At 40.8% G+C, this 24,052-nt stretch overlaps 1 protein-coding gene across 2 annotated transcripts in view; it reads left to right on the plus strand.

Moving 5' to 3' along the window:
• NKAIN2 (sodium/potassium transporting ATPase interacting 2) overlaps window positions 1–24,052 on the plus strand; it is a 556,572-nt gene that overhangs the window by 515,608 nt on the left and 16,912 nt on the right. For both annotated transcript variants that reach the window (XM_034060848.1, XM_034060847.1), the window contains exon 5: window positions 17,116–17,176. In XM_034060848.1, the coding sequence (XP_033916739.1) occupies window positions 17,116–17,176 (61 nt within the window). The remainder of the gene's footprint in view (window positions 1–17,115; window positions 17,177–24,052) is intronic.

A 24,052-nucleotide genomic window follows, 5' to 3' on the forward strand; every position in this document is an offset into this window, starting at 1 on the left:
TTGATAGATGGACCACTTGGTGGATAAAGAACTGTCTGGATGGCAGCACGCAAACCGTTGTGGTCAATGGCTCAATGTCCAGCTGGAGAACAGTAACAAGTGGTGTCCCTCAGGGATTGGTGTTGGGACTGGTCTTGTTTAACATCTTTGTTGGTGACATGGACAGTGGGATTGAGTGCGCCCTCAGCAAGTCTGCTGATGACACCAAACTGTGTGGTTCGGTTGATATGCTGGAGGGAAGGAATGCCATCTAGAGGGACCTTGACACACTTGTGAGGTGGGCTGATGCCAACCTCATGAAGTTTAACCATGCCAAGTGCAAGGTCCTACACCTGGGTCGAAGCAATCCCAGGCATAGCTACAGGTTGGGCAGAGAAGAGATTCAGAGCAGCCCTGTGGAGAAGGACTTGGGGGTGTTGGTCGATGAGAAAACGAACATGAGCCGGCTTCAGTGTGCGCTTGCATCTCAGGAAGCCAACCGTATCCTGGGCTGCATTGAAAGGAGCATGACCAGCAGGTCAAAGGAGGTGATCCTGCCCCTCTACTCTGCTCTTGTGCGACCTCACCTGGACTATTGTGTACAGTTGTGGTGTTCTCAACATAAGAAGGACATGGCACTGTTAGAACAAGTCCAGAGGAGGGCCACAAGGATGATCAGGGGACTGGAGCACCTCCCATATGAAGACAGGCTGAGAAAGCTGGGGCTGTTCAGCCTGGAGAAGAGAAGGCTGCGTGGAGACCTCATAGCAGCCTTCCAGTATCTGAAGGGGGCCTACAGGGATGCTGGTGAGGGACTATTCATTAGGGACTGTAGTGATAGGACAAGGGGTAATGGGTTAAAACTTAAACAGGGGAAGTTTAGATTGGATATAAGGAAGAAATTCTTTACTGTGAGGGTGGTGAGGTACTGGAATGGGTTGTCCAGGGAAGTTGTGAATGCTCCATCCCTGGTGGTGTTCAAGGCCAGGTTGGATGAAGCCTTGTGTGGCATGCTTTAGTGGGAGGTGTCCCTGCCCACTGCAGGGGGGCTGGAACTAGATGATCTTAAGGTCTTTTCCAACCCTAACTATTCTATGATTCTATGACTTGTAATACAATAGACTCATTGGGCATGAAACTGGTATGATTTGCATTCCCAGTGTGGTCATCACCTCTATAGTTTGGGAGGTATATAATGAAAGTGTTTAGCAATTACACATCTTTTTCTCCTCCTCGGGTGGTCAGCCTGTGAAGGAGACATTCCCCCACACCCCAGGTCCCCCACCAGACTATTTAGAGCATCATTTGACAGTTCTGAAAATTTTGAATGGCCTTTGGATACCCTCAGGAGCTGCCTACTGGTTGTGGTGGGAATCACCATGTTCGTACCATACAGAGTGTGTTTTATCCATGACCATTCCCTCTGATCTCAAAAGTTAAGCAGAGTCAGGTTTGGGTCTTGTGTAGGGTTAGACAACCATATAGGAGGACCAAGAGATTTTCCCTGAGGCTGGACAGTCATGAGAGGCAGGGTGCGTGAGATAGTATGGGCAAGGATCTAAGCCAGTGGGCCCCTCCAGTGTTTTGGAACTCCACCACTGAACAAGTGCAAAAATTAGAAAAACTATTAAAATACTTAAACGAGGTGTGTTGTCATCCTGGTCATACCAGAGAGGGACAAATCATGGCAATGTGCTGGGGCCTGGCCTATGCTTACAGAGCCCTGTTTAACACTAACAAGCACCTTCAAAGCGAAAAAGATGTCTCTGAATCTGATGGCAAAGCAACAGACAACGCAGCTACTCCAACTTCAAGTACAGCAGCTGCAGCAGCTGCACCAACCCCAGTGACAAGTACAGCAGCTACTCAAACCCCGACAGCAACAGACAATGCAACTGCTGGTGCTACTCAACCCCCAAGCACAGCATCTGCACCAACCCCAACAACAGGTACCACAGCCACTCCAACCCTAGTGGCAGACACTGCAGACACTCCAACCAGAGTAATAGTCACTGCAGCTAAACAAAAGGACCAATTCTTGCCTACGTCAGTTGCCCCTGTACGCAAGGGAAACGCAAACAAGAGGCACAAAGAGCAAACCGTACAGTGAAGAAAGATGAAGAACCAATGCACTTACTACAGGGGACAGCATCTTAGCAAGAGTTATTATTACATGGATCAGAGGAAGAGGAAGAAGAAGTGACTTCTCAACCCCAGACCTCAACCAAGCTATGGAACATGCAAAAAGATATCACCTGTCATCTGTGGGAGCACCTTGTCACCTGATTGCTCCAGTGCTGGGACAATGGGGCCAACCATCATGAACTAGAAGTTCAGGAAGCCAAGCAGCTGGGATCACTTGCTAGGGAAGGGGGAACTGACAAAGCAATTGCAAAAGAGAAACAGTCCCTCAGCCTTTGGAGGCAGCTCTTGGCAGCTGTGAAAGAAAGGTTTCCGTACAAGGACGATGTTATGAGTTGTTTGGCCAACTGGATCACACTGGAGAAAGGCATCCAGTGTCTGAGGGAATCAGCCATTGCAGAGATGATCTACCATAGGCCAGATGCCAGAAATGCACATGTAGATCCAGATGAAGTTAAATGTACATGACCCATGTGGAGGAAATTTACACGGAGTGCACCATCATCATATGTCCACTCACTGGCATCAATGACCTGGCATGATGTGGCACCACCAACAGTGGATGAACTGATTCATCAACTCCAAAAGTTCAAAGACAATCTCACCCCTTTCATCATTTCAGCTGTGGAAAAACTGTCCCAGGACCTCAGACAGTTGAGAGATGATCTATGCAATCTATCCAGCTCCCCACATGTACCAACCCACGTCTCAGTTATTAACAAAAGGCGTCCTACTGCTCGAGAGATAAGGTATAGGAGACCCATGCCACGGGCCACCCTATGATTTTACTTGCAGGATCGTGGAGAAGACATAAGAAAGCAGGATGGAAAACCTACTGGCTGGGTTTAAACCATGACAGAGAAAAACTTGGATGTGTATGACACAGCTATTTTATGGTACAGCAATAGTATACTAGAAGGCAAAAACTTGTTCTGTTGGGCTGTGACACAGCCCTCATTATTTCAGACACTCTGAACTGATTAGAAAAAAAAAACAACAGAGAAGATATCATTGCCTCAGAGCTGTAAGTCTCACCGCATAGAACTCATAGAAGTCTCAGTTAAGTGTTACATAGCCTCTGTGCTCTAGCTGGAGCTGCACCAAAGTGGTGCAGACAACAGCCAGTCTACACAATTTGGCCTTGAAGCCAGACACTGGCCCTTGGCCCTTACCGTTTTAGCAGCATGGCCATAGCCAGAGTGTATTTCCCTGCATCGTTAATTACCCAGGTCCCAAGAATGTACTCTATTTTATGAAGATAAAATATTTTTAGTTCTTTAGGCAGCATGGTGCCTCTGTCTCATTAGTGTGGCCCTATTCCATAAGACACTTGATTTATGTCACTGTACAACTTCCTGTCACTGCTGGCTCTACAGTTCACTTATTTTAATACATTTCATTAAGGCTGCTTGCTGATGAGGGAAGGCTCCACCAGTGATGTGCTGCCCTGGTGTGCTTGTAGCTTTCAGTCTCTGCACCTGATCATTTCATAAAATCAGACGTCTGGAACTGTGGTTATCTGGTGATCAGCAGAGAGGAGATGTTTGCCTTAGGCAACCTCCTGCCAGTGGTACAATGCCTATTTTGAAATTTTGTCCCTCTGCACATTTCATACTAATCCACACTCCTCTGTAAAGTAGGAAAGTCAGAAATGTTATGCTCCATAAAAAATGAAGAATTAGAAAAAAAGGAGGAAGTGAAAGAAAGAGTCAAGGTGACATGTTCCCTCATTCCCTTCTCTTTACCCTAGCCCCAGGTGCTTTTTACGATCTTCAAATCCTCTGCATTTTGTTTCAGCAGTATATTTTAAGATATTACTTTCTTCCTTTCAGAAGATTCATATGCAGTTCCTCCCATAAGGGTTGAAGCTTTCCAGGTGTGACTCCTTTTCCCATATTTTCATATTAAATATCAACATGAGGTCTGGAATAAGCTAGTTACTCCTTTTCTGGGATACTTCAGATTTTATTTAGTACTATATAAATAGCAATGTCAGTTACATGTCTAGTGAATTAGATGTGGTAATAATGGTGTAATATGCACTGTACTACTTATTACTGAAAGTGGAAATTGAAGTTAATTTATTCAAGAAGAAAATAGTAAAGAAATTATAATACAGTTGAAGGTAATTGTACTTTGCTGTAGGTGAGTTAGATACTGATTGCAAATACTTTGTTTTAGTGGAAAAATAGCAGAGTAACTTGTAGTGATAATAGAGTATTCATTTTTCCACTTTTGTGGGGTTTGGTTTTGGTTTTAGTTTGGGGTTTTTGTGGGGTTTTGGGTTTTTTTTTCCACAAATGCTACTATACACTGGAATTGTTGCATGCTAATATTGCATTCACCATATTAGAGACAAAAAACATAAAGCCAGAAGAAAATGCTGCAATTACCTAGTTTGACCTCCTAATAATACAGGCATAGAGATTCTCTGAATTAATTCCTGCCTGAACTACAGTGAAAAATACATTTAATCTTGATCTTGAAATGTCCTGGGATGGAAAGCTCACCACAATTTTTATTGAAATTTACCTTTAACTTGTCAAAATTTCTGTCTTTCAGTCCAGATCCTTACAATACATTTATCTAAAAAACTGCATCATCCTGTCATTAGCAACATTTTACTCCCTGTTTTTACTGTTTGTGATGAAATTTAATCTCCTTTGCTTAGCTAAACTGCTTAGTTTCCCTGTAGTTCACTGATCATTTTCCGTTCTTTTCTGAACCACCTCCATCAGGGAAGAACCTCCATAGTGAATAATTGTGCCTGCCTGGATGACTGCACAACTCAGTCGGCTCAGTAAGACCTCAAGATCAAGTAAACCAATATAAGAATGAAGAAGACATATGCCATCATCAGAATCTTCATATTTGGTAGAGAAATTTAATGACCTAAAAAGAAGGTTTAAAGGAAATTGGAAGGATATCATCAAAAGGATACAGAAGAGCGTTAAGGTGGCTCTGTCAGTTTCAAACCAAACAGATAAGGAATCATTTTTCAGATTTTGTATCGAAGTTGAATGAGATAGCTTGACCAAATGATCAGAATGAGGAACAAAAAGATTCCAAGCAGGCTTTTGTGTTAGATGCCATCCTCCAGACAATATAGGTATTTTCATGAATCATGCAAGTAACATATTTCTGAATATCAATAGGGCTTCACATCTGTTTGCTGCCCAGTTGCATAAAGTATACAGCTGGCTATATTGCAGCATGCTGAAGACCAGAGTGAAGATCTGAGGCAAGCACCTGCTAATCAGGCACATATTAAGCATGAAGTCTATCGCCTTGTCATGGAATTATGCCACTGGTGACAATTTTGCAAACCTTTCATGAGAAGCTTGTGAGCACCCAGGCTTTCTGGGCATGTAAACAGCCACCTGCCTCAACATATTTGCTCCTTTCATTGCAGAGGGATACATGCCAAGCAGGAGCTATACTTGTCCCAGCCAGGTCCCCAGACTTTCAAGTGAAGGGACCAAAACTTCCAGATTACAGTAGTTTTGCCAAACTGGTTATTTAGACACAACCTGTAGCACTTTTAGAAACTGAATGTTTCTATCCTAACATATTTTGGGTGTGAGATGTCTTGGCATTTTCAACTTTAATTTTAACCATTTTCTTCAACATTATTAATGTATCTGACCTGCTTCAGTTCTTTGGGAAACATAGACCTGCTTATGAGGCCTTTGTCAACTCTGATTTTTAGACATCTAACCAGAGGATCTGTTTTATTTGAGTAGCACATTCATATGTCAAACCTTGCAAATTGTACCTTTTAGCTTTAATAAGGCCTGCTGCCATTCCAGTCCCTGTTCACTGAATGTTTGGTTGCTGTTTCATTTGTCTTGGCATAAAATATTGAGGGTGTTTCAGGCTCTGTTTGGTTTTCCTCCATTTTTCTATGACTCTAAATTTATTCTGCAATGTCTCTGACCTTCCACTGGACTTGCATACTTAATGTGTTATACCTTGTACATTTCCATGTTCATGCTGCAGACTTGCATTACTGCAGATTGATGATTTATTGCCCTCTAATACTGTTGTACATTTTCAAAGAATTATGTGTCTTCTTGAGCATTCAGAAGATAGTATTAATGGTTTACTGCACTAAATGTGGAAAAAAAAAACCCAATCTATGAGTTTATGAAAGTGTAGCTCATTTGTAACGAGGAGCCTTCACAAAGATAAGGTAGTTTATTTTAAATCTTAGACCAAACAATATATTAATACATATCTTCAGAATTACAATAACCTCCTCCCCAGTGATGGGCACAGCATTTATCAAACTAATAAAGCATAATAGGGATGGAGTTGTTAAAAGACAGCTGTTCTCCTCCATAGTGAAGGACTGCAGGACTTAGTCACCTGGTTAGCAAGGGTTATCAAGAAATGTTATAATTTAATTGAAATTGTCTTGAGTTCTGTGTGAAAAAATGCAACCATCACTTTGCATTCATTGCTATCAGACAGGATAAAATAGATGCCTAAATTGATATGATGTTTATAGAAGATAAAATTTTGTTCATGTTAGGGCATACACTGCATCACAGAAGTGGAAGGTTCTGGAGGCAAGGAGAAAGGCAGAGCATTTTCAGGGATAAAGAAGGAACACAGCTGCTGTCCCAGCATGATGGCTACTGTGTGTGCTGCTGCCAGAGCAGAAGGAAAAGGGCTAAGGCCTTTTCTCTCACTTCATGCAGTCCATTGCCAGTATGGAGGCTGGATGGTGATTGTCCTTCTCAGCTGGTGCAGCAGCTTTGCCTTACCTCTCCTGCAGGGGCCAAGGCATCCCAATCTGGTAGTGTATGGGTTGCTCTAAATGACCTGTGCCTGGAACAGGTGACAGAGCTGCAGCCTTCACCACATGTGGGTTAAAAAACCCACAAACTTCACATGTTTCATGAAGACTAACATGTCAGGTACTGCTGTCACTTCTGCTCTTCCTACCAGAGCAGTTTCTGCATCAGCATGTTATATAGCCTCTTACTGAGACCTAGGGAAGAGATATGTGCTGGCTACTGAGAGCCACACAGAGCTTCAGAGCTTCAAGCTGCTTTAGAGGATAAGAGACATGCTCGATTCAGATGAAACAGTTTTAAATGGGCATCTGATGTCTGTCAGTGGCAGAGCTCTAATTTAGACTTCCTTGATCACCGTGGCTGGCACACTCCCAGGTACTGCATTATATTAACAAGGTTCATAAACTGTCAGATATAACTCATCCACTTAACTCTCTGCAATGAGGCACAGACCCTGAGGACATGGCCTTTCCGAGAATGTTCTCTCTTAATAATTCGCCATCTCCCCCAGATGCCTCATGTGATAGGCTGTTACTGGAATCCTCAGCAAAAAGAATCACGGTTTTCTGGTCACACATAGTGCAGAATTTATTCATATGTATTCTACTACCCCAGGTGATGACTGGGACCTTTTGCCATCAAGCTATTTCCATTCAAGCCAAGGAGATCACTATCTTTCATGCTGAATAAACAAGGTAGTGATCCCCTGCCCTTCAGCAGAAGGGCTGTAAGAGGAAAGGTGCCTTTGGCAATGGAATTCAAACTGTCCTTCCACTTGGAGGCCCTAGAGTGTAATCTCTCTTTGTACCAGCCTAGGCTACATGGTGTGATATTCCTTTAAACTCTCCAGTGGTTCTCCTTTTGCAAGAAAGGTTTCACAAAGCACTTTGGCATTTGCTTTTTGAAGTCTGCTTAGCTGATTTGCTGAATGAAAAAGCTAGCACTGAAACATATCTTTTATTATAGATTACAAAGGTGGAAAAAACCTGCAGTAGGCTAATGCTGAGAGGGAAAATAGCATTGAAACATCAGCTCAGTTCAGTTACTTTAAACATTAGATGCCACAGGAAGAGGTTTTATTGACCTTGAACACCACCCCACCCCCCACCCACCCCACCCCTAGCACTTGATGCCATTATATTGTGCATTTAGAGCAAAATGCTTGTGCTAAGCAGTGTATTTGCTAGGTGTATGGATCCTAGGGAGATGCAGTGATGTGGAGCAGCCCATGAGGACTGCTTTGTGCTTTCACTGAGATAGCTCTCTCTCCTTGCTCCAGAGTATAAGGTCTGAGGGAGCTGTTTGGTTAAGATAAGTTCATTCTTCCCCATCTTGCTCACATGCATTTCCAGAGAGAAAGGCTACTGTTAGATATCCCACCTTCCCATCTTGTGCATGGGCACAGACAGCCAGAGAACACAGACAAAGCCTCCCTCTGACTTAAGTTACCTTCCTGTCAGCTCTGCTGCTGATGGCACTGTCAAAGAGATAAGTATATTTCTCTGCTGTTAGTCCACAATTCCCACTGGAATTCTGAATTGCTATTACTGTATTTTAATAATGAATCAGTGTTCAGGTTTTATCACTTCAGGCCCTATTCATCTACATCATACCATTTACAGCTTTTCCTATAAATGCTTTATTTGGTTTTCTTTCTGTAAGTTAATGAACTTGACTCTTAAGGTTGCTGAAGAGCTGCTTCAGCTGAGCAGTGCACTTTGCATACCATACATCAGTCTGCCTTGTCAACACTGCCATCACCAGCTGTCAGAGGAACACTTTGATAAGAGCATTGTTAGGCCTTAACACCATGACAACCACCATAAAACCAGTGTAGTGCCAAAGCTGTTGTGCACCATGAAGCTTCTTGACCCTGCGACCACCATCAGAACCTTCAAATAAACAGCAATTCATCACAGGGAAAAAAATAGCGTCACAGGGAAAGAGTCAGTTATTACTGGAAAGTCTCTCTCACCTCTGATTAAATGTTCTGGCTCTTGCCATTTATGTGACAGCATTGCTCTAACTTAATCTAATATGTAATGATGGAGAAGAACAAATAACCTGTGCTTCCTTTCTGAACTTTTACTCTACACAGTTTTTGTGGTTGGCCACAGTCCTGAGAAACCGGCAGACTCAACAACATGTTACTCTCTCATCCTCTACTCACTCTCCTTTGAATGCTTCTGTTCCTTGGATCTAAGAGCCCAATGTTCACACCAACATCATCAAGCTTCACTTGCCATATGGGTGCCTCAACAGGGAGGGATGGGTTTTCACTGAGCAGAAGCACTCATATGTGTTTGTTTATCAAGAATTCAGAGTTCTCTCTTACCATCAAAATATTTCCCCCTATACAATCTGCACAAACTTCAAATATGTGCTTTATTTCCTACTGCCCCTCCAAAGACTGAGTAGCATTGATAATCAACTCTTTCTTCTAATACAGTTCAATTTAAAATGCTAGGCATTCATTTGGTGAGCTTTGAGCAGTCTGTGGCTTTGTTAGATCTGCAGCAGAATACCCCAGTTTTTCTTATCCTAATCCTATGGCTGTCTGGAGAAGGTGACACATAGTTAGATATAATGATAAGAAAAGCTACAGCTGCCAAAGACAGTCAGATACCAAAGTCAGATGATTAAACCATTCCAAAGTATTCCTAGAAGACGAGAGAAACCAAAGGTTTTTTCCATATAAGTTTTCTTTCTATAAAACCTTCAAAGCAAAGCCCACATACAGACACTTATACACTTTTGCTGTAATAATCTATTCCTGTTATTAACAGAATGATAATCACTAGGGTGATAAGTATTTTAAAGCCTTTTATTCATTTTTTTCAACTTCATTCTTTGGTTTGCTGGTTTGCTGTTGCCGAGTGGATGGAGACAGCTGGCCTTGTTTTAAGAATAAATTGAATTATTTTTCCCAGTCTACACTGCTTTAATGGCTAAATCCCTTTGATGTGAACAGCAGTCACCACATGCTGTTGACCTCTGTATAATCAGAGCTCTGTTCTGACAGTGGCAAGTTGGGTTTCAGTTCTACATTGTGAGAGAAAACAGAGCAATGGACTTTTCCATTTTCAGGACCTCCCATAGGCTCGGTTTGGGTGAAATTAATGCAAATATGTAATCAAATATATCCTTTAACCCTAATCATTTTGCAGCACTAATGCCTTCAGCCTGCACTGAGCAATTCAGACTTGAGCTGAGCCCAGTACATGCTGAATGCAGCTGATGGGGAATTTTCTCCTGGCTTCTCAACCCTGTCATTACTCTAAGCTGTGATCTGGGTATCATCACAGGTCAGCCTGTCAGTCCCAGCATTTCACCTGTGGGAGCAGGAATGTAAAGTTCTGCACCAAGCCTGAATCTACAAGGTGCTCTGCAGTTCAGTTAACACAGAGGTTTGCAATAAGCAGTCCCTAGTTCCATATTGTACAAACTGGTAGGTCCTGTATTTCGGGTTGGTTTTGATGTCTGAAGCAGGAAAAAGGGCATCCTACTCTTCAGCTGTGAGATTTAAGCATGGGAAAGTGCCAAATATCTTGTGGTTATCAAAAGCATAAATCACACTGAAATACCTAGGAAGAGGGAAGATTTGTAGAAAGTTTTAGATAAGATATGCAGGAAAATTTGTCTAAACTTTCAGGAAATTTGGCAATACAGCTTCAAAACAGGTAAGTATCTCTTGCTTTCTACCACTGTAAAAGTTTGCACAGCTCCTCTCTGACAAGCCACAGTGCTGGGATTTTCAGTGCCCCTGTGGTCTCTTCAATTCATCAGGTGAAAAAGCTTGCCAGGGAAGACGCTAAGGGAATGGCTGCCCAGAACATGACAGAACTGCTCCCAGTTGCCAGCAGCAGTTCAAACAAAAGTATTCTAGTAGGTCTTCACGGTGATCTTCAAATGCTTATACAAAAAGGAAATCTCCAATAGTCCACTGAGAAATACTTTATGCTTAACACCTTCTAGACAGCTGATATAAAAAAAAGATTATGATAAACTAGTTGAAATAAATGCAATTTTTATCACACTCCTGTTTTCCAATGTATCTAGATTTATTTGTATTTATGATTCATGTCTTTACTGTCCCTGGTGGGAAAAATATCAAAAAACTCTGGGGCAGCTTTCACATTAAGAAAGGAAAGAAAAAGAATTTGACAACTGCAGAGGCTAAGAAATTGAGCATTTGGTCTGGTTTTAAATTTCATGGTTGCCCACTAGATGTTTGTGTGGACATGGCAACTTAACGTTGTTTTTCTTTAATAAGTATTTTATTTCACAGAATAAAGCTACTTGGCCATACTGATGGATTATTCTTTCCAGACAGCACATAGATAGTTAATTCTGTAGAAGAATGACTTCAAGGCCACACAGTCTATATTCCTCATCAGAAATCTGCCCTAATATCAATAGTCTTCCAGTGCTCCTTTCATGATGAAAGACAGTTAAACTTGGAGGAATGGCAGAATTCTCATAATATTAAATGTAAGCACAAATAAAAGCGTACCTCAACAGAGTAGTTTCCATGGAACATAGCTTGAGTTTTAAATTAAAATGTAGCAATGATGTTCACTCACTGATGCTCATGGCTGCAGGCAGTGCAATCATGCTTGAAAAGATTTTTGCAGGGAATGGCTTTAGAACCCCCATGACACTGACTTAATTCTACAGATACAGGAGAAAGGCCTCTGTCTCACCTTTTCTGCTGAATAATGAGTATGATTTTTCTGAAAATCAATACACTGGAAGCTTTCTAGATAGTAATTCTCCAGTTTTTCAGTTGCTCATAATATATTTATATATATCTCCAGCCTCCAAAAATCTATTTTAAAGAAACACTGTTCCTTAAGTGCACAGCAACATAAAGTCTTTGTATGTGCAGCCCCTGTAAACTTAAGAATTCTGATTAAATTGCACATGGGTAGACATAGTGCTTTGTAAAGTTCCCAGGACCAAAATTAACCTTTCATGTAATTCTTCATTATTGTCTGAACTAGCACATTTTTTGCTAAAATCTTAAAATTGCAGTGTTTGTAGAATCCTGCAAAAAATGAAAGTGAATACACAAGCCTCAGCTGTTTCAGAAGGTACGATGACATCTTTCCATAGAAAAACAGTGGGTTTTTTTGTTTTTAAATATAAAGCCCATTTTTCCTTACAAAGTCCAGTTACAGAGTAGAACACGCTCATTCACTGAAGCCAAGATCATGTGCTATTTCCAGAACCCTTAACTCATTCATCTTCATCTTGAGCCTTCTCCTCATTGCCTTATTCCAGACAGATCTTATCTAGGTTTAGGTTTTGCTTTTTCCTTGCTGTCATTCTTTTCTTCAGGTGTCTGGCTTAATAAATATAACTCCTAATAATTTTCTATAGAGATATTGCTTTAACAGAGGGAAAGGTGGGGGCCTTGAACAGAAATGATAGGGTTTCCTATAATAGCATTTTTCCCAAATCTGGTGCTATTTGCAGTATATGAAAACATTCATCTTCATAAAACAAGGGAGAAAAAATAGCAAGACAGGATTTTGATCAGTACCAATTCTGATCAAGTTTGATCACACCACTTGACATTTTGAGCAAGTCTGGAAGTACATTCACAGAAAACCTGGGATTTTCTAAGAGTCTCTAGCACTGTAACAGAATGCTGCTGATTTGGGTAGGAAATATTCTGTCTACATTTTTTATTTGCCTTATACAGCTATAATAAGGCAATAAAATGCATTAACTTAATCCTATAATTAATCTCATTGACAAGCCTTCAGTACTGTTGTTACATTGCTGACTTATTTTGGACGTTGGCTAGTCTTCTGTTTTGCCTTAGAAGAATGAATGATGGTTTTATCAAGGTGTTTATGGATGGAAAGAAAAAAAACTGAAATAAAGAAAACCCATTTGAGATCACTGTATATAAAAATGGTCATCAGATGCCATCAAAGTAACACCCAGGGAGCTGGTGCAGGGATGGGTAATGTCTCACTTTTAGAAAGAGCGATGCTCATTTATACTCTCATATGGACACATCAGGGAAAGTTGTAAAGGGACAATTTTTTCAAGCTGCAGAAAATTATGTTCATAAAAACAGGCATTCGCTAATTACTCCGAGAAGCACTGTTGTTAATGATTCCTTCTCCTCTGGAGGCCCATACTACAGCATGAAAATGTGAATGGGACAGATGTACACACCTAATCTGGATGGGTCTCTGGGATCCAGAACTGATCTGTTCATTGTATCTATTTCTTTTTATCTCTACATGGTTTATAAAAGAAAGCTCAGTAAATAAATAAATAAATAAATGGGATGCAAAGTAACAAGAGTTTTCAAGCTGGCTTTCCTAGTTTAAACTGTTTTTCTGAGACAGGTTCCTTCTGTTCTTTATCTCTCAGGACTCATTCACTTCCTTCTCACATAAGACAAAAATCTTTCTGAGATACTGAATCAGGAAGACTCTTCTCTGTGGAATTATCATAATGCATTCAGCACTGCTATGTTTGAGGGTTTCCCAGGAATATATTAAGCTAGTCAGAGAAAATTCGGAGAAAACTCCAGGAACAAACTTGCCAACAAAGTTTTCAAGTTGACAAGCAGGTATTCTTTCCTGCAGCACCGGAAGACATGGGGGATAGCTCCTCCTAATGTGTGTCCTCGTATTGCTACACAAGCCGTCCTCATATAGTCCCTGGGCACACATACATATTCATGAGGATTACATTATTTTCCAGAAAGTTCCCTGCATGTGTACAAAATTGTGGTGGTGGTCTCTGAGGGTCATTTACTTCTTCCAATAATCTTCATCACTTCTGGCAGCCTTTGGAGCACATGCAGGAGATGCTCATACCAATTTAATTGATTCGTTAACACCAGAGACATAATAATCCTCCTATCCTCCTACTTATCAGTTAGTTTAACTGTAGCCCATCCTGGACACCTGCCATTCCCACATACTCCTTATCCTTGTATCCCGTTCTTCTAGACTGTTTTTTCTTAAAACTATGTCAGCTATAACAATTTATCTTGTACAAGAATTCTCAGGATGTTCTCTAGCTGTACTCTATTTTTTTGTGTGTGTGTATCATGCACCTCAGTAATTTTCCATTGCTCCTGTTACAAAGCCATCAAACTTAACATTACTTAAAACTAATTCTAAAGGTTAATATATTCCATTTTGTGATTCTGTGCCCCCCTTGTCTCAGTGACCTCTATGATTTGGGTTCGTATGGTTTGGGGTTTTTTCTCTAATTTCTTCTGCAGGTGAGGAGTGACTTCAGTGAAGTGTTTTGCTGAAAAATTATTTTATTTATTTTGTGCTGTATATCGGTACATTGTAGCATGTTTTTCTGAGAGAAACAAGGTCAAAGAAATGCATCTTGCCCTATAACAGAAGTGGTAAACTCTTTCATCCGTGTGGGAATTCATTAATAATTTTAGATGACTGGTCCCCAAGAAATCTCTGCTACATGCATAAGGTGAGCTGTACCCTTCCTACAGGAGATCTTGGTCCACCCAAGAAGGATGTTCTTCATCCCAGAGATCTCAGTGGTCACCATGAGCTCAGGCCTTTGAGCATACCCAAAGTAAAAACTGCCTCTTCTAGTTCTGAACTGCAGCTCTGAGTGTGTGCCGTCTGATGATGATGCAATTAGAAGATAAACCTTGAATGGCTATTACTGGATCAGAACTGATAAATTGCTTGGTTAAAAAAAAGAGAGGGAAAAATCAACAGAAAGCCTAATGTGATGTTCAAATTAAAACAAAATTAGTATGTGTACCAAGCAAAGGGTTGGATTAATGTGGGAGAAGGGGAGGTTTATTTTATGAACTCTGATTGTCTCATGGGAAACAAACTTCCGTTTGTATTTAGAACAAAATGATTTCCAGCTTTAAGGCACTCTTTTAATCAGCCAGCTCATCTGATGAAATGCTGTAGGATTTACTTATATATCAGAGGAGTTCCCTAGACATTTAAGAGATGCAGCTGAATACAATTAAAAGATCAGTTGTAAGCGCAATTTGTGATAGTTTGTTTGCTGCCCTTTGTGAGAGAAGTTTAGTGAGCTTGAGGTGTTTTAGAAGACCGTAAACTACTGAACTGTATTACAAGAAAAGCCTTACCATTTCAAGCTACTAGAGATACAACTATTCAGCTATCTTGGATCTTATGGTCTGTAAAAAGAGAACAGATAAACTGTTAAGCCAAGATTCACATCCAAGAATGGCATCATTTATTAACAACCTTTCCAGACCTAATTCGTTGCTGAATTAAACTCCATATAATGTCATTGAAGTCAATGGGGTTATGCAGGGCATAAGTCAGTTGAGCAAATTAGGCCTCTGTCCTGAAGCCAAGAAACCAAAGGAAAGAGTGATCCAATAAAACAGAGATGAAACGCTGATATTAGCTGAGTGCCACTGTTCTTGGTACAGTGCGTTCTCTGTATCTAGCAGTGAATATTTCATCCTTCCCAGATGTAAGATCTTCCCAGCAGCACCATAAAGCAGATTTATTATAAATGACAAAATTAATTATTTAGTTCTATTGTAATGCAGCTTCTGGGCTCCCAACAGGAACTTAAGCAGTTAGTAGACAACATCTATGCTGTCTACAGTATGATCTCCAAATCAAGTCTTGATCTCTTCAGAGAAGTCTTGGGGATGGCTGCTTTTTCTTTCCTTTAGTTGTCTCTCGCCCATACAGATGTTAGAAGCTAGAACTTGTAGGTGTGGAGAGCTTTAGACACAGAAAACTGACAGAAATACCAGGAATATCTGTGCAAGAGTTGAAGTAAATCAGGCATGGTGACTGCCTCAGTCACCATGAAGGCACTAGGAAACAAAATGGATTTGTTTGCATTTCATGTATATGGGTAATATTAAGGGCTCCAAGAACCTACAATATTTCAATGTTTGTAGGTTTGCCTTGGATTAATGAAAAAAAATCCATTTGCGCATGCCAGCATTCATAACAATATATTGTCTTCTGACAGATTTAACCCTTTTTATTGTCTAAGCCACTGATTACTTTGTCTGAAATGCGGGGTTTGCACCACACACAGAGAGCTCGGTCCTGGCCTGAGCCTTTAGGCAGTTTTATTATCTGTATAAAGAAATAATTTCCAAAGTCTACAGCTGGGGTTGCAGCTTACGAAAAGATCTCTGTGAGGTGACCAGTGCAGAATAACACATTTTGGCAGCAAGGCTCACTTTTCACTACAGATACCAAACAACCTTAATGCTTTTACATCCTACTGTGCAAATGTCCGTGATCAGCTAAAGGATGAAAAACAGTTTGTAGGTAATCAGTAGAGAAAAACCCTGCAAACCAACACGTAAGGGAAACTGTAAAGCATGTAATATGTGGCACTTCCTGCTGCTCTAGTATTTGTCCTGTTGCTTCTGGTCTAACTTCCTAGCAATAACAGAAATTGCAGGAGGGACTAACAGAGGACTGACATGATACTTGGTGTGTGTGATGTTGGCCATTTATTCCCTTTTTTTTATTTTGCCAGGTGGTACTCCAGAATCACTCCAGATTTTCATTTTTCTAAATCCTATTGCTTCTGTTTACAATTCATTTCTGGAAACGCTCTGAGGAGAGGGATGAAGGGAACAAGATACAGATTTGCCAGCTGCAGCATGTGATGCTGCAGTTAGATATGTCTTGAGGCTTGTGAGCTATTGCAGATATGGGAACAAGTCCCACTAATCCACAGTCCTAATTTCAAGTGATAAAATATATAGCCAGTTTGCAAGTGTACTGAATTTGTCCTCAGTTTAGTTGCCAAAGTTCTGCTAAAAAAACAGAGTTCTGCTAGAGGGTCAGGTTTAGTTGAATAACAAATTTGATTTCGACAGAAATGTTTACGTTTTTTGATGACTAAAAATCCATCCATCCAACCATCCATTTGGTTTTCTTGTTTTCAATAACTAAAAAGATGACAATTCAGTAATGTAAAATTTTTGATCAATTTTTGGAAGCTTTATTGAAGGGTGTGTTTTTCAAGAAAGATGCAAAAGATCCCTATTTCCAATTAAAATTACTAAAATGTTGTGAAGGATTATCATCACCTTATCAAACAGGGTCTGGTGATTTTTTTTTTAATTGTTTCTGTTGTTACTTTTTTAAATCTAACTCCCTTTTTTCTCCTGTATTTGCTTTACATCTAACGTTATTACATTTTGTTTCAGCTGGTGGGCTTCATCTATGCCTGTTATGTTGTGAAATGTATTACTGAAGAAGAGGACAGCTGTAAGTACTAAAGCTTTATTACATACAAAATGAATTCTTTTTTTTTAAATCACCACACACACACACACTATACTGACTTCTGCTGACTACAACCTAAATGCTTTATTATACTGTAACCAGAACATGCTTTCTGTCCATCCTTCTGGATCTAAAGGTCGTGAATGCCTGAAAGACAAAGGAGTTGTGAAATACAACTTAAAAAATACATAGTCCTTTCTTCTAAATTTTGTTTCCTCACAGCTTCAGAGGTAAAAAAAAAAATAGGATCCCAACTTGCAAATACAAGCTTTGTTTTTATTTCCTTATCCCATGTTATTATCTTCACAGTAACTGGTTACCACTGAGGCTATAGCTCTTCTGTGTTGGCTTGTGTGTTGACTTGTAAAAGCCCTTCTGGCCAAAAATAGCTTTAGTTCCTTGCAGGACCTTCATTTAGGAGAGGTGAAACTGTGATGCTCCTCTTTGCTCCTGCTGCTCCCAGAGTACATTTACAAGGAGTGAAATGATTTCATATAGATGTACATTTGTGTTTCTTCTGTTTATTTATATCAATAGAAGCCTGTTGAGTAGAATAGAATTTGCTCTTATTACATGCTATGAAGTCAAGCCATTTCATTTTTTAGTCTGTTCTAAACCTGATTTTTTAAAAAGGGCCACAGCAGCATTTCAGTATATCTTGGGATTCATACTAAAGCACTTTAGAAACAAGTATCAGAATTGCATGTAACTTTGATAAAATATACATGAATCCTAGAGAGAGGTCTGCAACAAGAAGCTGAAGGGTTTTTATTTGATTGAGAGCACTGCTAGGGCTGGTGGGGGTTCCTTTGTGTATTCTCCTGCATAGAAAATAGCTGCAACCCTATAATCTATTGGCAATACAGTGCCACTGTGAGCAGTCAAGGGGAAATATAATGCCAAAATCAAACCACACTTCAGAGGCCTTTCTGACTATGCTCGTTTCAGTTGTCTTTGTGTTTCTTTGGAGGCAAGGAAGGTGTATGAGTAAAAAGAGTTCCGAACAGGTGTGTGGAGTAGGGGTATGTCACAAATAAATCTCGTCTTTTTAGGGAAGGACCCAATCATATGCACTTTCCTCTACTTTCTCGTTAAGTGCATTCACTAACTGCAGAGCTGGAGGGTAGTGACTCCTTGCCCCCAAAATGAAATCCTGTTTAATACCATTTTGCCCTCACTTCTGTGCACTTACATTTTTTCACTCTTCTGTAATGCTTTAAGGAATGATATTAGTAAAAAAGCAAGGAAGGGACTTGGCTCACCAAACAAGTGCAGAAATCAGAGCATGTTTAAAAGGTTTCTCCCTTGGTCTGTAAAGCCACATTCCTCAGAGCAAAGTGCCATGGGCAATATGATATTATTTTCTGCTCACTGCAGCAGGAGTTCACTGTTGTTCAGAAGACACAGATTGTTATGCATTGAATCTGTTCTTGCTGTTGTCTTGCGTATTTTTGAGGCTTTTATTACGTTCTTAGTACATATCAGACAGGCCTCTGCTTCTAGCAAAAGAGACATCTTCCCTTCCTCTGAGGTGCAGGAGTGAATCCTCACCCAGTGCAATAAAGCCAACACAAGCTTAGGCACCACAGCGTCACCTCTAGTGAGGCTCGGAAGCATGGCTTGGAAAAGAGAAAAAGGGAACTCCAATGGCTGGTTTGTCCCAGCACTGTAGTAATACTCAGATCAAATTTGGCCTCTCAGAATTTTGTAAAATTAAAGCAACTTTAATTTCTACTGAAAGGTTGCATGTAGCAGAAAGTAAGAATTATTCTAATTCTCTCTCTGTCCAGCCATCCACTCTGACATGTGCCAAACACCCTCTGTGGCAGCCAGGGCTACAGTCCATACAAATACCCACTGTTCAGGTTTAATTTTAGATTCTTTTCTTTCCATTTAAATCATTTTCTCCCCTTTTCTCTCCCTTTTGGGAACACACCCATATATCCTGCTCCTCTGAGAAATAATACATCCCTTACGAATGCCATGTTATTTACTGTTTATACCCCAGAGGAAGATGCTTAAGCATAAGTTCCTCAGTACATTCACAGGTGAGGTCATCTCATATAGACCAAGTGAGTAAGAAGGAGATAAGCTTTCAGGAAAAGTGGAATAGATCCCAGAGCCATTCCTAGAGCTTCCTGCATATGCAAGTCTTTGATCTGAGATCACTTTAGATCCCCTAGATTTTTTTCTTTTCCCATCGTCTCTTTTTCCACTTTTCCAGGTCCTCACACCTTCATGCTGCTGTGGAGTAAGCTGTGTGGCACAAAGGGATGAAGACACCCCTCCTGCCCACAGTGTACTCCCCCCCAAGCTTTGGTAGACATCTAGCATAGCAGAAAAAAATCTTTACTCTGCTGCCCACCAACCCCTGCCTAGCATCTATACAATACCTGGTAAGGAGTGTTTGGGAGCTGGTGTGCTGTTTAGCTCTGTGTGCTAAAAGTGTGTCAGCTGTGAAAGACCCTCTGGTAAAACCAGTCACAACAAAGCAACTCTCCCACACTGCCTGCTTTCCAAGCTTCTGAAATACTCTGTGAAGAGTAACAGAGAGACTGCCATCTTCTTACCCACCTCTATATTAACAGACATCACAGGAGAAATCTAGATCTCTGTTTTTCAGGACAAGTCGTGCCTGTAAAAATGAAATTCCTCACTGCCAGAGAAGACCATAAGGATAACTATATTGGGTCACACAAAGGGGCAGTTAGCTACAAGTCCTGTCTGATGAAATAGAGACACTAGTAAAAGCCTTTCCGGTGAGAGAGTGTCAAAAGAAAAACCCTGTTGCTTTTCACAATGAGTGTGGTGAGCACCCATACACTCAATTCCCTTTCTTCTGCTTTACTAATGAGCCACAGCAGTCCAGAAGAAGAGCAAAAGAGGCAGAAATACCGAGCCTGGCAGGTGTGGGGAACAAGGCATAAAGCCGGAAAAAAAGTTATGCACCATCCAAGAACCAAACATGCACATGTTCCATATTTAGCCATAGCAACCTATCAACACCACTCTGGAGCAGAGGTGCCTCATCTTTATTTGGCACTTAGCTTCAACTACAGAAACACAATCAAGTTCCTCTTAAGCTGCTTCAGCTGAATTAGCTCTGCTCTCAGAGTAATTGAAACAAGCTGAAAGAATTACTATTTCTCCATTCTTTATGCAGATTTTAGGAGGACAAATGAGACAGGATAGAATTAAGCAAACATTTCGCTCAGATTAACCTGCTCTAACCTTACTAAAGGATTAGAAATGGAACAATACAATGATCAAATCAGGGTCATAACTGGGCCTGAATCAGCAAGTCTAGAGGTTTTAATTACTCATACTCCAAATAAATCCAGCAGCAAGCTCTCTAAGTCAAAGCTCAAGTCCACACTACTTTATTTGCTTTAGGTTTAATTCTGCATCAAGGATTAAAGAAGAAGCTGCTTTCCCTTCTGATACTGTACCAAGCAGTGCTCTAACACTGGTGCACCAGTGCTGAGCTTCAGCACCCATCTCCAAGGGTCAGACAACGGTGGCTTTTCCACAGCTACTTCTCTTGGTGGTGGTTTGTTGCTTCTCAAGGGCACTTCTGTATCTTGTTCCCTATGCCTGTGGAGGGAGGAGGAACTCTGAGGCTTGGAGCACTTTGGGTCCCTATCTGGGAGAGATGAGGAAGAATGGGTGCCCAGCAGGACTGTGGTCAACTCAGTGCTCTCCTTTTCACTATTGCCACTGGTATGCCCAAGCTATTATCATTCTTATCTCATTACCATTATTAGCTGCAGCAATTAAAAATAAAATATGAAAATGTCAGCAACAATCATTACTTGAAGGCATTCAATGGCTGTAAACTTATCGGAGCTCCTCATTTGTTTTCCAAAATCATATTAGGCCCACATTTTTCAAAGGCTACACATTATTTTTAATAACATTGAAATGTTCGTTTAATGTGCATTTCATCACTAGCAGTTTGGCTTCCTGCTATAAGCTGTTACTGCCAAACTAAAAGAAAATTCAGTGTATTTTTGAAAACGTTTATAAATATACAAGTATTTTGTGGAAAATCCTGAAATGTTGACAATACAGCAGCATCCTTCTGGGTTTTTTTTTTGTCTGTAAGCAATTAAAAAAGAAACCTGGATTACTGAAGTGGAATTTTGCACTCATCTTGCAGGTTCTACTGAGGGAAAGGAGACTGGCTTGTTATTAGGACAGCTGTGGCTGTTAAGGAACCACAGCCTAGAAAATATCACCAATGTGTCCCAAAGTAAAATCCTAACCCAGAAGGCTCCATTGCAAACCAGACAGGGAGAAGAAACAACATTTACCCACCATATCACAATGGCAAGGCAATCAGAGAATAAATATGGCCTGACTGTTCCCTGAGGACCATAAGGTACAACTATCTCATGCTAGCAAGGACCCAGCTTGCACATACATGATCTTCTTTGCTCTTGGAATTGTTTCCAGGTAAACTGCAAAGCAAAAGACACTGCAAGAGGGTTAGGTAGAATTTTGCTGCATATTCCCTTGAGCCCAGCTTTTGGGAATGCCTGGCACAGAAATAAAATGCTAGATAAGCTTTTAAAACTGTTTCACACACAAACACCTCCCCTCACCTTTCCACCACTATCACCCCCTGTAAAAACTTGAATTCAAGATTCTATTTGAATCCCTGAAAATATTTGGGAAAACAATATCCCAGATAGGAGATATCTACTGGTGAGCAGTACAGCATAGCAGTTATGTGCCAATGAACTCGGTGCCAAACAACAATCCAGTCTTGAATCCTAGGCCTGACCTGGAAAGGTGATGACAAAGATTTTCTTTTAATAGACAATATTGAATTCATATAGATGTGAGAGATGTGAGATATTGACAGACATATGGCATAGGTAGAAAAGCCTTTTATTTTTAGCTCTGTTAGAGGCTGCCTTCCACTTTTGTTCAGGATATTTAACCTCACCATATTCCCGTTTCCTATATTTAAAATGGGAAGTAATGACAGGGACAATAACAGGCATGTTGCTTCATAACTTTTAGCTTCTGGGATGAAAGTCACTATTGAAGTGCAGAGTATGCTCAGGTATCACTTTATTTCTGTGCCAGATGCTTTTCACTATCTGCTTAGCAAGACCTTACAGAGAAATAATACCTTGGCTTCCATCCCTGCTAAAAAAAATACCCTCTAAAGCAAAAACAAAGAGAAGCCAGTAGCAAACATTCAGCTGTTAATTCTGCTTCTTTATTCCCCTTCCCATTTTCTGGTGAATACAGCTGTAAATCCTGAGACTACCTGGGCAAGAGAAAGGTAGGAAGGAATCAGAAACTAAGTCTGAGGGAGATGGCTGAAGATAACTGCAACCATCTTTCTGCAGTCAAGGCTGGACTTGAATGCATCTCTGGACACTGTCATCCTGGGAAGCCTGGCAGGTCTCTTCCTTCCAGCTGAAAGGTGACACCACAGCAACAGTGTAAGCTGCAGACCTACCAGTGCTGCATTACCTATTACATTTATGTAATACAGGACAGGTGGTGCCATGTCTATGCAACCCCATATCCAATATCCAGTAATGATGAACATCTGGTGTTTACTTCCATATCTGCTGTATTTGCCACATAGGCATATAAGAACACAGGAAGTTTGTAGTTCCTAGAATATCCTGACAGTAATTTGTCATTCAGGCACTTCTTTAGCCGGAAGTGGTCTCCTTAGTTTTTTTCCCCCTGATGTTTTTTTTCTTCTTTCAAGTAAGGGGATACTTGTAAGTGTCCACTTACATTTGAACAAAAAAAGTTTGTATCTAGCAGCTTCCCAAGAGGAGTTCCAGCACCTCAGCTACACATTTGGTTAGTTTTGCACCTACTGTTGTGTAAAGTAACCTGAATCTTTCTCTGGAAAACACCAGCTATTGGATCTTCACTTTTTCCATGCTGCCACAGGTGGCATTCATCTCACACACCTACAGCTGCATGTAATTAGACCTGCAGTTTAAACTAACAATCGAGATTTCCACCACAGTCAATAGAAGCAGGGAGATAACTCCAAAGTGCAATTTGCCCTATCTGTGATAGACACCTCCTCACAACAGGGTGAATCCCTGGTCTGGCTTGTTTGGTTAATGCCAAAGGCAGTCTGCAGAGGCAACACGGCAGCAAATAAGAATAGAAACAAATACAACCCAGTATTTAAAACAGTTGTTCTCCAAGTGTTGAACAGGTCATTTATGAATGAGAATGAACACGCTACAAAAGCTGAAGCTACAGCTTGTTTTTGTTCAGCTGTGTTCTCCAGTTTACAGCCTGTGGCTAAATTAAAAGCTTTTACCATTTACTTGTTTCATTTAGTGCAGTGACTGCTATGTGAACTAAGTAAACTAAAGGGAGAGAAATGGGGTTCCTTTGGCTGTCAGGATGCTGATGAAAGCATGCAGGGAGAGAAGCCTTTGAAATTCCATGGTACTGCCTCATGCTTGCCATCCTGAAGAGAGCTGCCTTGGAAAACTGCAGTATCACGGGGAACATTTAGGAAATTTCCTGAGATTCCTTTAGAGCATCAACCTTTTGCACATATCAATAGCTGGTTGCTGTGTCATTATTTCCAGTCATGTTCTGTCTTGGAGTGGACCTTTTGCAGAGTAGAAGGCTGATGCTGTGTCTCATCCTCACGGCTGCAGAGCACAGGCACTCTGCATCCCACAAGCATCAAAAGCACAGGCTGAAGATATCTGACCTGCAGAGTGCAATGCTGAAGCGCTGGAGGGAAACCCTATGGTGTGAAGATATGACAAGTGAAACCAGCTGCATCTGAGATGCAAATGGACCTGAGCAGTCCAAGGTGTCGTAGGGCTTGGCAGACAGCCTGGTCTGTTA

The sequence above is a fragment of the Melopsittacus undulatus genome, chromosome 3 (genome assembly GCF_012275295.1).
Source record: "Melopsittacus undulatus isolate bMelUnd1 chromosome 3, bMelUnd1.mat.Z, whole genome shotgun sequence".
In the NCBI taxonomy this organism is placed as follows: Eukaryota; Metazoa; Chordata; class Aves; order Psittaciformes; family Psittaculidae; genus Melopsittacus; species Melopsittacus undulatus.